Source organism: Melanostigma gelatinosum, assembly GCF_949748355.1.
Source record: "Melanostigma gelatinosum genome assembly, chromosome: 10".
Lineage (NCBI taxonomy): Eukaryota > Metazoa > Chordata > Actinopteri > Perciformes > Zoarcidae > Melanostigma > Melanostigma gelatinosum.
The window spans coordinates 22,401,053-22,416,027 of record NC_136643.1 but is presented as its reverse complement, the minus strand read 5'-3'; the positions used below and the strand labels follow the sequence as shown (position 1 = coordinate 22,416,027).

Genomic DNA, 14,975 nt, shown 5'->3' with positions numbered 1-14,975 from the left:
GTTGCATCCATAATGGGCACAAATATATACAATATTCAACACAAACAAGTTTTTAAAAGCTATTTATTAACTGCAATACATGTTCAAATAAAAAAAACATTTGCAAAATATAATTAACGTACTATATGTTTTTACTTTCTTATTTTTGTTTTTACAATTGGTAAGATAAATAGTCTCTGAAGTAGTTTATTCCCTGAGATGTGATAATGTGATAAGTTAACAGTGTTATTTACAGCTGTACAACAATATTTGTAAATAAATCCAAACCCAAATACTTCAAAATCCATCTTTCCACGTGATTTGTCCAATCTTTCTACTTCTGATTGACCTCACCATGTTGGTGTATATGTAATTAGACAAAAAAAGAAATAACAACACATAGTTTACTTAATAAAAATGAATATATAATAATTCATACGAGGCACAATGACAGTCAATATCCCAAATGAACTCATCTAACACACACACATGGAAAGCAGGGCGGGTAAATATGAGTTGGTCACTTTCAGTTTCATCCTTGTCACCTACAGTAGGATTTCCGGGTGTAGATGTTTGAAAACAGTTCCCTCTGTTTGCCTTTTGGAGGTTCAATGCTCTGTGTAGTTTTCAGTACAGTATCTCAAAACACAGTTATTTGAGACAAAGTTAGCAAACCTAAACATCTGTAAACCACAATTTTCAGAAATCTTCATTCAACTCTCTTAAATCATCTGAAATTGAACAGTAACAAAAAAACAGATCGCAGGCCACAAAATCTCTGTCTTCTTCCTGAAATGGTTTAAATACGCCAACCTCAATGACCAGAGGAAGAACAGCAGCTCTCAGCGGTGTGGGAAGCGAGATGTACGCTAACATATGATTCAAGACCAAACTTTTGGTTGATTTGGACAAATGTCTTTCATTTTGGTTTCTGCAAAAGCTTATTTTGAATAAAGTTGATATTAAACACAAGATATTCACAATGTCCTCTACGAACCTCGTATCTGCCAAAACACAAGTTAGAGTTATTTTTTAAGTGACATTTTGATATTCTCCAGTTTTAGACGTATACATTCAGTTTTACCTGACGAGTGTCTGTAGGGGGTTCTTGGGGTTCTGTAGGGGGTTCTTGGGGCAGAGGCGTGGTGGTTTACAGGGGAACCCCTCAGTGACGGTGTCCGTCAGATGGGCGGAGGTGTCTTTACCTCACCCTGATACCTGCTGAGGTAAAGAGTAGAGGTGAGTTTCATGACATACCTTCATTGATAAACTATCAGATGAATCTGAAAATGCTGACAGTGACAGAAGAGGAACAGGTTCATCCCACGAAACCTGCTGAGTTGGAACACTGACTGTAACTTCTCTTTCTCTGTTTTGCAAAACAAAGTTCCTCCTTGATTTTTCATCATTTCTGATACACAACACAAAGACCGGGAGTTTAACGAGGTCTGTAGTTCAATAGTTGTAGTTTGAATGCATTTACTTGGTAGTTTGTTGGACGAGAAAGTATCGAGAGATTTTATGCAACATTGAATATAACATCCCCAGAGGGAGCTGACAGGTACACAGATATATTGCCAAAAGTATGTAGACATCACCTGGTTGTCTCCACCGGTCTTATCTGTCTATCTTCACCCTCCTGCCTCTCTACCTGTCTTCATCTTATCTGTCTTAACTTGTCTTTTTACCAGTATTTCCTCATTACTACCTGTCTGACTCTCTTATTTACCTCCTTGTCTCTAATTATCTGCTATACCTTTGATCGGTATTTTACACTACGTGTCTGTGTCTTTGCCTGGCGGTATCCACCTGTCTTTTCTGTCTTTCTGTCCACCTCACTCTACCAGTCCGTCTCTACTTTGACATTTAAAACTGCCCGTCTGGATCCTCTTAATCTGACTGTCTGTCTCTCTAAACACCTGTCTATCTGGCTGCTTGATTTAAATGTCACAGGAAGGACCAACAGCATTGTATTCAGATATACAATTTAAAAAACTGCCTCCATTAAAATAATTGACACATCCAGTTGATGAGAATGTGAATGTGGTCTCTATCGCCACCTTATTCTGATCATGACAGCATTTTAAATGGAGCCCTCGGTACTGTAACATCTCAAGGTGGTCACCTTCGCTCGCAGCCAGCGTGCATTGCCATATAAAGACAAAACCTCTTTCATTCCTGTTTCTGAAGGCTTGCATGTCACTTCCTTCCATGTAGATTTGAATAGAGGCGTCGTCGCACTGCTTTTGGTGGCGACTCAGTGCGCTGCCTGTCAAGCAGTGAGTCGCACAGCAGCCAGACGAACCAACCGAGGAAGAGAGAGACTCACAGTCCTCCACGCCCAGAGATCACCAGCCTCCTCGCCTCACCTCTCAGGTAACTACGCGTGAGATCGGGGGCCTCTGGTCCACACTGGTGTTTCCTGAAGGCATCACTGTGAGATGAAAGACACCTGAGAGCTTTTTTATTATTCTGTATGTTCTTTTTTAAAAGAGGGATGGCAGAAAAGAACAAGAAGGGAAGACAGTGTGTTTGTGATCTTATTTTGTTGTATTATATTCATATTTTCATAATCCAAACCCCTGACTGTTCTTCACTGCAGGCCAGGTTCATGCTAACAAATTGTCCCACTTCTTTAAACGAACACGAAGCAACAGCTAAAAACTTAAAAGCTGGATCGCTTACGTTTTACAACTCTGTGCCCGTCACGACAACCAAATCATATAAAACTCGTACAACTGAAAAGATAAGAGCAGTTGGAGGCAGAGTGAGGCCTTCAGGGGAGAGGAAGAAGAAGTTAAAACCACTGCAGCGAGCTGAAAGGGAAGTTTGCGGTTAGCCTTACTTCAACTGCTACAAAATCCTTCCAGAGACGCCGCCATCAGCTCAGGACTGTGTTTCTTTATTCGTTCATACTTTGATGTTGTGAATAAAGTTCGTGAAACCTCAAGCACGTGTGAGGCATGCTGAGGTTCAGCTCATGCAAATATACTCTCACAGATAGAAGCCGCGCTGCTCAGAGACAATCCTGTTTTATTGTCTGAAGATTGATTTATAAAGTCTTCTTTCTCTGATCAGTCACAGATTCAGACATTGAATTGCACTCACAGTTGAATAACCACGTTCACTGTATGTCTGTTCCCCAGTAACTCAAAGTGGGAGAGAGTTGGTTGATTCCCAGTAAAACTGAGGCGGCTCTAGGGCTGCAAGTAACAATTGTTTTCCTTTTTCAATCAATTGATCCATCACTTAGTGTTTAAAATGCCTACAAATTCAATCAAAATTCAATCAAAATGCCCCAGAGCCGGAGTCGACCTCTTCAAATATCTCGTTCTGTCTTAAACCCAAATATAATCAGTCTACAGTGATTAACAAAACTGAGAAAAGCAGCGAATCCTCACATTTGAGAAGCTGGAACCAACAACTGTTTGTTATTTATGAACCAATGATCAAAACTGTTGGCGGGTTAATTAATCAGTTCTAATGGCTTAGTTGTTTCAGGACTAGGCGTCGTCACTGGGATTCAAACCACAAACCCTCTCAGTGGCGCTGCCTTGTTTTACACATTGAGGTGCTGCACACAGAGATCTGAACCCTGTGAATCGTTGGAGAAATCCACCTCTTCCCGGGGTCCACACATAAGAAAATTTCAAGATAAAAACATTAATATAACCACAAAGTAAGGTCCAAAAGAAATGAATTAAAATGGAAAGCACAAATCTGCTAATCTTTATTTTATTCCTTGTCTACAATTTCACAGAGCAAAACTAAAGTAGTCAATTAAAACAATGGAAAGAATGATGATACTTAAGATAATTAAATAATACAAATGGCTGCAAAGAAGGTGGAGCTTGTTGCCACGGGCAGAAACGGTAAAGACGTGCAGAGTGTCTCCGGTTTTGCACCTTTAAATGTCAGACTGAGTCACTTAACTAAAATCAGCACAAAGCTGATGAGAAGTGAATGTTTAAAACTGTTCAGAGGTTCTTTGTAGCTGCTGAGTTTCATTTCTGCTTCTTCAGGACAGAGCAGAGCTGCTGTCACATTTAGACTTTAGAGAAGGAACAAATGTTCCTTAAAACAACATTTTAAAGAAGAGACGTGATGTCCTCTCTTACTTTGAAGCTTCAACTGAGCTTTTAAATGTTCTAACAGTAACATGCAGGGGTCACGTGTGCGCGGATAAAGATGAACTTCAGTTGTTTTACCCGTAAACGATTATCAATTCATGTTAATCAACAACATTGTGAAACGTTTCCGGGTATCACAAAGATTAAAGATAATATGGAACAAAGTTTGCAGGTAATCAATCGTGTTATTTTCCTGACAACAGAGATACTTTCAATCAATCTGACAGAAGCCAATCAGGAGGCAGGAGCAGGAGGGAAATTGCATTTTAATATTCATGTTTATTTTACATTCATATAAAAAAGTTTCACAAGATATTATCTACAAGTAATGGATACCTCAGTGTGAGATTTTGAAGGAAGTAGTTTCAGTTCTTAACTGTCGGCTGCTGGGGTTTGATAAGAACTGAATTCATATGTATTTTATCAAGAGCCTTCAAGTTGATTTCATCTGAAAGCAAACAGGAAACGATCGACATCAACCGACTCCCCGTCAGAACTTCACACTTTCCTGCATCATGAGCATCACACGTTGCAACGTGGATGTGTTAGATTTAGATGCAGGCGACAACCAAACCTGTTGGAACCTGTTGGGGTGAGCTGACCTCAGCATCTCTGCTCCAAATGTTGAATTCAATTCAGTTCGATTTAGAGCTGCAACATTTTGTCAATTGACAGAAAAATGATTGGCAACTACTTTGACAATATGTTGATTGTTTCAGTCATTTTTAAAGCAAAATTCCAACATTTTTAGATTCTCAGTTGTGATGATTTGCCGTCTTCCGCGTCCCATGTGAAAATAAACTGAACATCTTTGGGTTTTGAAAAAAGACGTTTTGAAATTGCAGTGTTCTTTTCACTATAATCTGACATTTAATATACCAAACAGATAATGCATTGACAGAGAAAATAATCAGGAGACTAACTGATAATCAATTCATCTTCAGTTTAATTTATAATTAAATGAATCAACTTTTATGATCCTCAGCAGTGGGGCAATTAATAAGTATGTAGCAGAGCATCTCAACAAATCAGCTGGAACAAAACAACCCAATAAATGTCAAAATAAATAAAATGAAATATTTAGGATAAAAGTACCAGCTAAAAGTGTTCAGTGTTTAGTCACTGTGGGAGATGTTCACTGCTCTGAGCAAAGGACCAGTGATCTGTTTCCTTTTATGCTTTTTAAATACAAATTTATTCAGAATAAAATGTTCGACCTTTTCTTGAATTTTTTTTGTTTCACTTTTAGTTTATCTTCATCTTTTTTTTCCAAATTTAGATAATGATGGAGCATGTCAGGTCAATAGTTTTTATTTTATTTTTATTATACACATTGAATTGATAACTAATGCTCTTGAATTATAACTACAGCAGGAACAGGTTGTTCTCCGGTCAGTTGAGCAACATTGAGGAGTTTATACTGAATCAACTTCATAAAAAACAGTAAAAGCAGCAGCCTGTTAGCTTTTATACTTGTGTGGCAGCAAAGGAAGTAACACATCTCACGTATGAGGACTCCACTCTGTTCTCATTGGCTCACAGATCTGAAGGCTTCAGCTCATGCGGTCTGGACCCTCTTTGAACTGTGAAGTGCAGGAAAAATGATGTGTACCGGTCTTATTTTCCACTTTGGCTGCTTGTTCGTTGGAGCGCCGTGCTGTTTGAGTCGGATCCGCTCGATTACGCTTTGATTCGGGTTTGATTATCTTTAAGTCTACTTTGGAAGAGGATACATCAGGTAGAAACCTCTCTATATGACCCTACGTCTTAGAAATCACGTTTATATACTGACGATTTGTTTTGAGAATGCATTTAGCAAGAAATTGTTAATTATTGATACAGCAGAGACCACATATATTATAAAATATAAAATATTTTGCTCCCATTGTAATGAGCGGAACAGGTCTCAGGAACAGTATACTGTAATATATCATCACTGCTTAATTTGGCCTCAGTCTTCACACCGTCGTGTTTCCTCTTCTTCTTTTTATTCGAGCAGAGCAGGAAGTTGAATCACTCGTCTTGAGGGTTGAAGTCTTCTTTGTGGTTTCAAGTGTTCTCCTCAGTATCAGTATGTCACACTCACACACACACACACACACACACACACACACACACACACACACACACACACACACACACACACACACACACACACACACACACACACACACACACACACACACACTGTCTCAGTGAATCACCACAGGCTGAAATAAAATGCCCTCTGTGTCATGTGATTTCCTACTTCTCAGAATTGCTTCACTCTTCCTCATGTGCAACTCTTTCCTTTCTTGAGACACAAGAAGTTGATGTTAACAGTTACAGAACTATATTGCTGCAGTTCATTTAAAACACACAATGTATTCGTGTGGAGACCTCATATTACTAAATAAAGACAGAACGTTTCCCCCTTTAGTTTCCCCTTCAGTAGCTTTAAAGTTGTGCAGATGATACCACATGTGATCCTACAGCCAGCAGCCAGTTAGCTTAGCTTAGCATAAAGACTCTGTGCTCTGACTCTGTCCAAAGGTAAGTAAATCCACCTGCCAGCACCTCCAAAGCCCACTGATTAGCATGTTACATCATGTTTGTTTGAGGGAGAGTTGCATTGTGGGTAAGGAAGATGAAGAACATCTGAACCAATACCCCTGCTACATAGTATTTAGTATTTGTCAGTACGTAGTACGTAGAATGCAGTATGCCAAATATACCAGGATGTCCTACTGCACTTTTTACAGCCAGCTTTTCAGGCTATTTTGACCCACAATCCAGCGGATATATGAGTAAGAGTGTCATAGTGCAATGTAATGAGGAAGTAGTAGTATGTCCCAATTAAATACATAAAGTACTAAAAGTAAAAAGAAGTACGCAGTTTGAAAAGCAGTGGATTTCTCTGCTTCTGCTGGCATTCATTTTCCATTTCCAGCATGAGTCTGACAGAGTTATCCAACAGGAGTGTGATGCTCAGTCCACCGGTCAGAGTACAGACTACCTGTGGGACCAGCTGATCTTATTACAAACGCCAGCGACAGACAAAGAAACACTTCTCTGTCAGGCAGGAAGTGCAGCCGATGCAGGAAGTTGGAGGCTGGCAGAAATGAGAACTATGAGCAGTTTTCATCACAACATTAGGAGACACCGAGTTCCTCCTTTACACACGTATGCCGAGCCGCTCCATCCTGTCAGGTTCTGACTTTTCACTTAAGGATGTTGTGTTTTTTGTTCTGTTTCAGTTTCAGGTTCCCAGCATGACCACCCCAATGCCGATCTCTCCGGAGGAACAGGAGGAACTTCGAGAAGCCTTCGCCAAGATTGGTAAGTGAACTGACAGAGGATACTGTCACCTCCTCTTTTGACTCAACCAGCAAAGGACCGGTGCATCAGAAATATACAAAACACACTCAACTTCAGATATTATAGGTTTGCACATCACCGTTAACCTGTTTACATTTCTGGCATTGTTTACAATTGTTTTATTTGCACAATAACTTCCCTTGGGATAAATTATCAATCCTTTCTAAAACCCTTTAGTTGTAACTTACTCATTTTGAAATTGTCCTTTTAAAGATTTGACGTTTTCTACTTTTAGCATTTATAAATCCAAACCAGTCTGTCCTCTTTATAGTTCGGAGAAATAAAGGTTACATTCATCAGAAATATTCTGAAACTAGGGAAAAACGGTATCAAAGTTATGCTGTCTGTTTCCTGTGTTTGACCGCTGACCTCTTTCCATTCTCCTCCAGATGTGGACAACAATGGGTTCATCAGCAAGGCTGAGCTCACCGAGCTTTTCAGGGCCGCTAACCTGGCGCTGCCGGGCTACAGGGTCCGAGAGATCGTCCAGGAGCTGACCAAGACCACCGACCAGCTCACCTTTGAGGAGTTTACTCAGGTGAGTCCACCGGCCAAACGTTCAGAACGAAATGCTCAAAGATGATCTGACCCCCTGCTGTCGAAACCTTGAACCGCTTCCCTTTTTCTAAGCTGTCTTTGGTGTGAATTCATTGCTGATCTTCATACTCGTGTGTCGACCGTCAGATTGTCCACGGGCTGAAGAGCTCGGAGGTGGCAAAGACCTTCAGGAAGGCCATCAATAAAAAGGAGGGAATCTGTAACGTGGCAGGAACCTCAGAGCAGTCCGGCACTCAGCACTCATACTCAGGTCTGTGATCAGTGACACACACACACAGCCTTAAGGATTGTCAAAGTACAACTTCTTTTGTTTTTCCCACAGCTGAAGAAAGAGTATTATTTGTATTCAAGTTCAACATTTTCCATATATCAGGGCTTTTGTAAGAGCACCTTGTTTTTGGCTGCTCTCTGTGACCCGCTGTGTGCTTTCCTGTGTCTGCAGAGGAGGAGAAAGTGGCCTTTGTGAACTGGATCAATAAAGCTCTGGAGAAGGATGCCGACTGCAAACATGTTCTGCCGATGGATCCCAACACCGACGACCTGTTCACCGCTATGGGAGACGGGATCGTTCTGTGGTACGTTCTGCTGAGAGAAATAGACCAATTTTCAACAGTTCTCAAGTTTGCTTCTTTTGCTCTCTTGCTGAAAGTTACATGTTCAGATTGATGCGCCTGTAATGTCTATAAATGGTATATGACGCTGGAGCCAGCAGCCGCTTAGCTTAGCTTAGCATGAAGACAGGAAACAGTGGGAAACAGCGTTACAAAAGCCACCGACCGACATCTCGAAAGCTCGCTAATTGATATGTTATATCTTGTTTTTTCTAATCTATACAAATACTGAAGAGTAAAAACAACAAATTAGGTGCTGGTAGGTTCATTTCAATACCTTTGTACAGAGCCATGCAAGTCTTTCTGCTGAGCTAACCCTCGGCTGACTGTAGCTTCATAATCACTGTAAAAACATAAGAGTGGTATGAGTCATCTAATTCTCAGCAAAAAAGCAAAGTGTGTAATTCCCGAAATGTCAGACTTATCGTTGAAAGTATCTTTAAGGATGTGCTTTATTCTATAAACGGTCCGTTAAAATGTCACAATGTTCTCGCTTGTTAGTAAGATGATCAACCTGTCTGTCCCGGACACCATCGACGAGAGAACCATCAACAAGAAGAAGCTCACACCTTTCACGATCCAGGTGAGACAGCAAGTGTCTGATTCAGTTCGGTCCCACTGTTACCTGCTCCGCTCTGTGTGTGTTTGTTTACATCCTGCGTCGTGTCGTCCGGCCCAACAGGAGAACCTGAACTTGGCTCTGAACTCGTCGTCGGCCATCGGCTGCCACGTGGTCAACATCGGAGCTGAGGACCTGAAGGAGGGCAGGCAGCACCTGGTCCTGGGTCTGCTGTGGCAGGTCATCAAGATCGGGCTGTTCGCCGACATCGAGCTCAGCAGGAATGAAGGTGTGTGTGTGTGTGTGTGTTGATTCAACTTTGAACAGCAAAACTAATGACAGCCTCAAAAATGACCCCAGAGTTTAAAGGAATAGTTCCACATTTAGTCAAATACGCTTATTTGCCTTCTTGCTGGGAGTTAGAGGTTCAGTCTGTACAGTTAGCTTAGCACAAAAAGTGGAAACTAGGGGAAACGGCTAGCTCTGTCCAAAGGTAACAAAATCAACCCTAGCAGCACCTCCAAAGCTCACTGATGAACACGTTCCACGCTGTGTGCAGCTCTGATCGCTCTGCTGCGTGATGGAGAAAGTCTGGAGGATCTGATGAAACTTTCCCCGGAGGAACTGCTGCTGCGTTGGGCCAACTATCACCTGGAGGAGGCTGGCTGTGCCAAGATCAATAACTTCAGCTCTGACATCAAGGTTATCATCACACACACACACACACACACACACACACACACACACACACACACACACACACACACACACACACACACACACACACTCACACACACACATCTACTAAATCTACTAAACTTCATGTAAAGGGGTTGACTACCAAACAAACGAGGATGTGAGCAACAACTTTGGTTGTTGACAAAACAATAGACACAAAGAAAAGAAGATTCACTCCAATAAAATCAATGCTGTTGTTTTTCTATCTGCTTTAAAAAACAAAAGACAGATTAAATATGTTCTGTTGAAGGCAAATTCCGCTCTCCCAAACTGTTGTGTATGTTTCAGGACTCCAAGGCGTACTACAACCTGCTGAACCAGGTGGCACCCAAAGGAGACGAGGAGGGAATCCCCCCCATCGCCATCGACGTGTCAGGACTCAGGGTGAGAGACTCCGATATCATGTGGAGGAATCGTGCAATATCTGTTTAATCGCTGTAGTTTGGCAGCTTTAACTTTCAAGGAATAGTTCGTCATTTTGTGGGAAAAGGGTTGTTGAACTATTCCTTTAACCTCCTGAGTCTAATTAATGATCTCATCAGTTCAGTTGTTAACCTTCGTGTATCAGGTATTGCTACTCTCATCTGGAAATGGAGTTGACAATTTAATTTACGTTTTAGTCGAGGCTCTGGGGATAAGGAGGGATTTTGGGTTATCTAAAACTGACTTGACTTTTCACTTGGCTCTTATATAGAGAGACTAACTCTAAGTGTATGAATATAAATTAGTGCTGAAACTCACAACTATTTACTTACTTGATTAATCTGCAGACTATTTTCGATCATCACTTTCAATTCTCTGGTATAAATGTCAAAAAATTGTGGAAAAAGCTCGAGGCGACGCCTTCAAATCGCTTGTTTTTAAAGCAACAGTCTAACAATAATAATAATGATACAATGTAGTAATCATAAATTTGGAAATAAAACGGTGCTAGCTTTTATAAAAATCTGAGAGAAGTGATTTGAAAGATGATCTGAATGTGAGATGAACACAGTTGTCGTCGTCCATCTCTGCAGGAGAAGGACGACCTGAAGCGGGCCGAGTGCATGCTGGATCAGGCCGACCGCCTCGGATGCAGACAGTTCGTCATGCCAACAGATGTCGTCCGCGGCAACCCCAAATTGAACTTGGCTTTTGTCGCCAATCTGTTCAACAAGTACCCGGCTCTGAAGAAACCAGAGAACCAGGACATCGACTGGAGCTCCATCGAAGGTGAGTTCATCCACAGAGAAGGAATATGAGACGATCTGTTCTTCTCTCTCCTCCTCTCAACATCTTTATTGATGGACGGGGGTACGTTTTTATTTGCTGCAATTTATTTATTAACATTCAGGCCATCTGCAAGCGTGTAAGCGCTGTAGTCGTGTCACAGCATTCTGTGTCACACAGTCAAGTCTGAAAAATCCACGAGAAGTCTGGAAATTTGAAATTGAAAACGTGTCGGACCGCTGTACTTTCAGGATTTCTACATTGTTGTCAAACGCAAAGACGCAGTTCACAGTTTGCTGCTTTGAACTGATATATTTGCAGTAATATTTGTCCTGATTTAAACAAATTATAATAAAATGATGCAGAATGATCAATTATTTATGAAATCAATAACTCCTTGTACCAACTTTTACATCCATCTGGAATGTAAAAGGAAAGAAAAATCATGAAATGTAACCCAATGCACAATATTTTACTCCTGTTCTGTTTCCACAGCTTTTATTTAGACTCAGTTTAAGCTTTATTTGTTCCCGACGCAAAAAAACAGAAAAACACACTGTATTTTATTGTTTGATGGTTGAAAATCATGTCATAAATATTATTTTGTATATATTGTTGGCAGCTAAACGTGTTAAGATATATTTATGAGTATGAAGAGCAGTGGAACTCAACCTCTGGACTAAATTCACATGTTTTTGTGACACAGAGAAACACGTCACATGTTACACTGTACTTCAGTCATTCCTGTCTTTTAATCAGAGCACTGATGTTGTTCTTCCAGGTGAAACCAGGGAGGAGCGAACCTTCAGGAACTGGATGAACTCACTGGGGGTCAATCCTCGTGTCAACCACCTCTACGTGTAAGAACACTCGCTCTTCTTCTCTGACCACCACAATGGTTTGGCATTATCTGATGGTTGGCCCCGCAGTGAAAGTCATGTAATGTGTGTGTTTGTTACAGAGACATCGATGACGCACTGGTGATCTTCCAGCTGTACGAGAAGATCAAGGTACCGGTGGACTGGGACAAAGTCAACAAGCCTCCGTACTCTAAACTGGGCAGCAACATGAAGAAGGTACGACAAGCAAAGTTCAAGTCTGTTACGATTGACAATGATGTTTCACGCTAGAGTTTAAATACTGAGAAAAAGCTCAGCAAATACTAACATGCTGATGCCAGCAGGTTTAACGGTTCATCATCTTGTGATTAGCAATAAACACAAAGAACAAATGAGGCTGACAGGAAAGTCATTCGTTTTTCAGGAATTTGGTCACAAACCAAAGTATTTGACAAGTGTGTGTGTGGGTGTGTGTGTGTGTTGTTATAAAAATATCAACACACACTTTCCTTTTTCAACTCCAACAGGAAGTTCTACAATATGTGTGTCATATTTTAGTTTTCTGAGATATTTCTGGAGCCGTCTCACCTCCTGCAAGTGATTTCAATTTTGTCCAGCTAAGAGCAGCTCCACCATGTCCTTTGTGCATTGCATTGTGGGAGAATAATGTGTGACAGCACACTCAGAAGTCAACAGATTAAGCCTGATCACTGTGTGATTTGAACACACACACAACATGCTTTTCGACGCACTGAAAAAGCAGAAAGAAACTGTTTGTGTAGCTCTAAAAATGAAATACTTCCAGCTAATACAACTGGACTGTAACTAAAACAGAATATAATTATTCTGTGTTCCAGCTGGAGAACTGTAACTACGCAGTGGAGTTGGGGAAGAAGGAGGCCAAATTCTCCCTGGTGGGAATCGCAGGTCAGGACCTGAACGCAGGGAATCGAAAGCTCACCCTCGCTCTGCTCTGGCAGCTCATGAGGAGGTAACAACACCTTTGTTTTTTAAACCTTTCACTTTTAAAGAGGGAACAAAAACATCTGTTTTCCTAAAGGAATAAACAAAAATAGTGTTTTAAGTACCAAAGTGGCTCTGAAAAGTATGTTTCAGCAAACGACACGTCTTTAAAAGCATTTAATTCAGTTCCCTCCGCTATAAAAGAAGACCTTATGTTTTTGCATCAACCCTGGTCAGGTGAAGCTTTTATTTTGAAAGCAGGTGTTGTTGTGCTCTCCCCTCATGCTGCCTGTGGTGACGGGGCTGATCGCTGTCTGTTCCCTCAGGTACACGCTGAACATCCTGGAGGACCTGGGCGACGGTCAGAAAGTGACGGATGACACCATCGTGACCTGGGTCAACGACATGCTCACACAGGCTGGAAAATCCAAAATCTCCAGCTTTAAGGTAACTGAAGCACAAAGATACACATCAACTCACATGTTGTGGAGCAAGGAACATAACATAGATGCTTGCATTGAAAACAGAACCTGAAGTTGTAAAAGAAACATTGGAATTTAACACACTTTTTAATTTATTTTATAATTAACTGACCATTACATTTTATTTTGACATATTTAATATATTTTCATTCTGGTGTTTTTATTTGCAATTTTCTGACGAAGTGTGTCAAAAATAATAACAAGTGTGTTTTGTTTATTTGTTGTTGGAAACGTTTTTTTGGAAACGTTTTCTTTTTCAGCTGAAATTTTTACAATTGTTTCAATGTTTTTCAGTTTTTGTTTTCAATGTTGAAATCTAAACTCACTGTGTCAGATGCATAGTATCTTCAGCAAAGATGATTTCAAGCCAAAGTAGTGACAATAGAGGTTGTTTTTTATTTTTAATTGTCACCCAGATATGAGGTAAGATGTCAGTAAACTGGCCACCACAAGTCAGACTTGAGGCTGTTTCAAACCTCAAAGTATGGAGGTTTGATACACTGAATGATATAAAAACAACTATCAGGCAGCCTAACTATTAGATCAGATATTGTGTAAATAATATTTTTTAAATTCATACAGTATTTAGACAATGTCTTATGACATACTATACTCTTGACTTTTTTATGATATATTTATGGCATCCTTTCCTTTGACAGTTTTATTTGTAGTTCCACTGGCAGCTGTGCAGTTCTGGTTAGACAGAGGTTCATTATGTGTGTGTGTAGGACGGGTCTATCAGCAGCAGTATGCCAGTTCTGGACTTGATCGATGCGATCCAGCCCGGATCGATCAGATACGACCTGCTGAAGACAGAAGATCTAACTGAAGAGGAGAAACTCAACAATGCAAAGTATTGACACATTTGTTACTAATTATTTCACATAATTTCCATCTTCTGTGAAATGTTGAAGTCTTGTAGAAAGAGCGAGATTGTGAGTCGGTGTTTGGAGACAGTTCTTCTCATCGCCGTCATTGTGTTGACAGGTACGCCATCTCCATGGCCAGGAAGATCGGCACCCGGGTGTACGCGCTGCCCGAGGACCTGGTGGAGGTGAAACCTAAGATGGTGATGACGGTGTTCGCCTGCCTCATGGCCCGCGGCATGAAGAGAGCCTAACGACCACAGCCACCTAAATATATTGGATATACAGGGTTTCTGACCGGGTACACATTTAGGAACAGTGATGTCTGAAGGCAACGGGACATTAAAGTTTATTTTGGTACAACCACTGCAGTCTATTCCTTTTACACACACTTTAGAAAAATCCAGACTTTAAACTCAAACAGAACTTCCTGGAGTTCGATTCTACAAACAATTTAAAGCAATCGGATTGTTAAACTTTGTAATATTGCCGTTCTCTTTTTTAAAACATCTCACTTATGTGCAGCAGTGAAGCAGGGTAACGCCAAATGTATTAAACAAATAAACCGATTTTTGTATTAAGAACTGTGTCGTTATTGTACGAGACATTGTCCTGTAACAACTAATATCACTTGTCACTTAACGCTGCCTGAAAAGCTCGTCTATGCTGACATGACTGAATGTT

General features: G+C 40.7%; 1 protein-coding gene across 1 annotated transcript; it reads left to right on the top strand.

Annotated features, from left to right (window-relative positions):
• The first annotated feature begins 2,230 nt into the window (after positions 1-2,230).
• lcp1 (lymphocyte cytosolic protein 1 (L-plastin)) lies at positions 2,231-14,869 on the top strand. The gene is made up of 16 exons (XM_079277231.1): positions 2,231-2,355; positions 7,346-7,427; positions 7,856-8,004; positions 8,151-8,274; positions 8,467-8,599; positions 9,137-9,218; positions 9,318-9,483; positions 9,754-9,896; positions 10,221-10,316; positions 10,949-11,144; positions 11,923-12,001; positions 12,103-12,217; positions 12,838-12,971; positions 13,270-13,390; positions 14,154-14,278; positions 14,413-14,869. The coding sequence occupies exons 2-16, from the start codon at positions 7,361-7,363 to the stop codon at positions 14,543-14,545; spliced, it is 1,863 nt and encodes a 620-aa protein (XP_079133357.1). The 5' UTR covers positions 2,231-2,355; positions 7,346-7,360; the 3' UTR covers positions 14,546-14,869.
• The last annotated feature ends 106 nt before the right edge of the window (positions 14,870-14,975 follow it).

What these genes read in the sequence shown, in the direction of transcription:
- lcp1 (XM_079277231.1), top strand. Translation starts at nt 7,361, where the DNA reads ATGACCACCCCAATGCCGATCTCTCCGGAGGAACAGGAGGAACTTCGA. An exon ending in ACTTCAGCTCTGACATCAAG is followed by an intron (nt 9,897 to 10,220) that starts GTTATCATCACA and finishes TGTATGTTTCAG; the next exon opens with GACTCCAAGGCGTACTACAA. An exon ending in GAGAAACTCAACAATGCAAA is followed by an intron (nt 14,279 to 14,412) that starts GTATTGACACAT and finishes TTGTGTTGACAG; the next exon opens with GTACGCCATCTCCATGGCCA.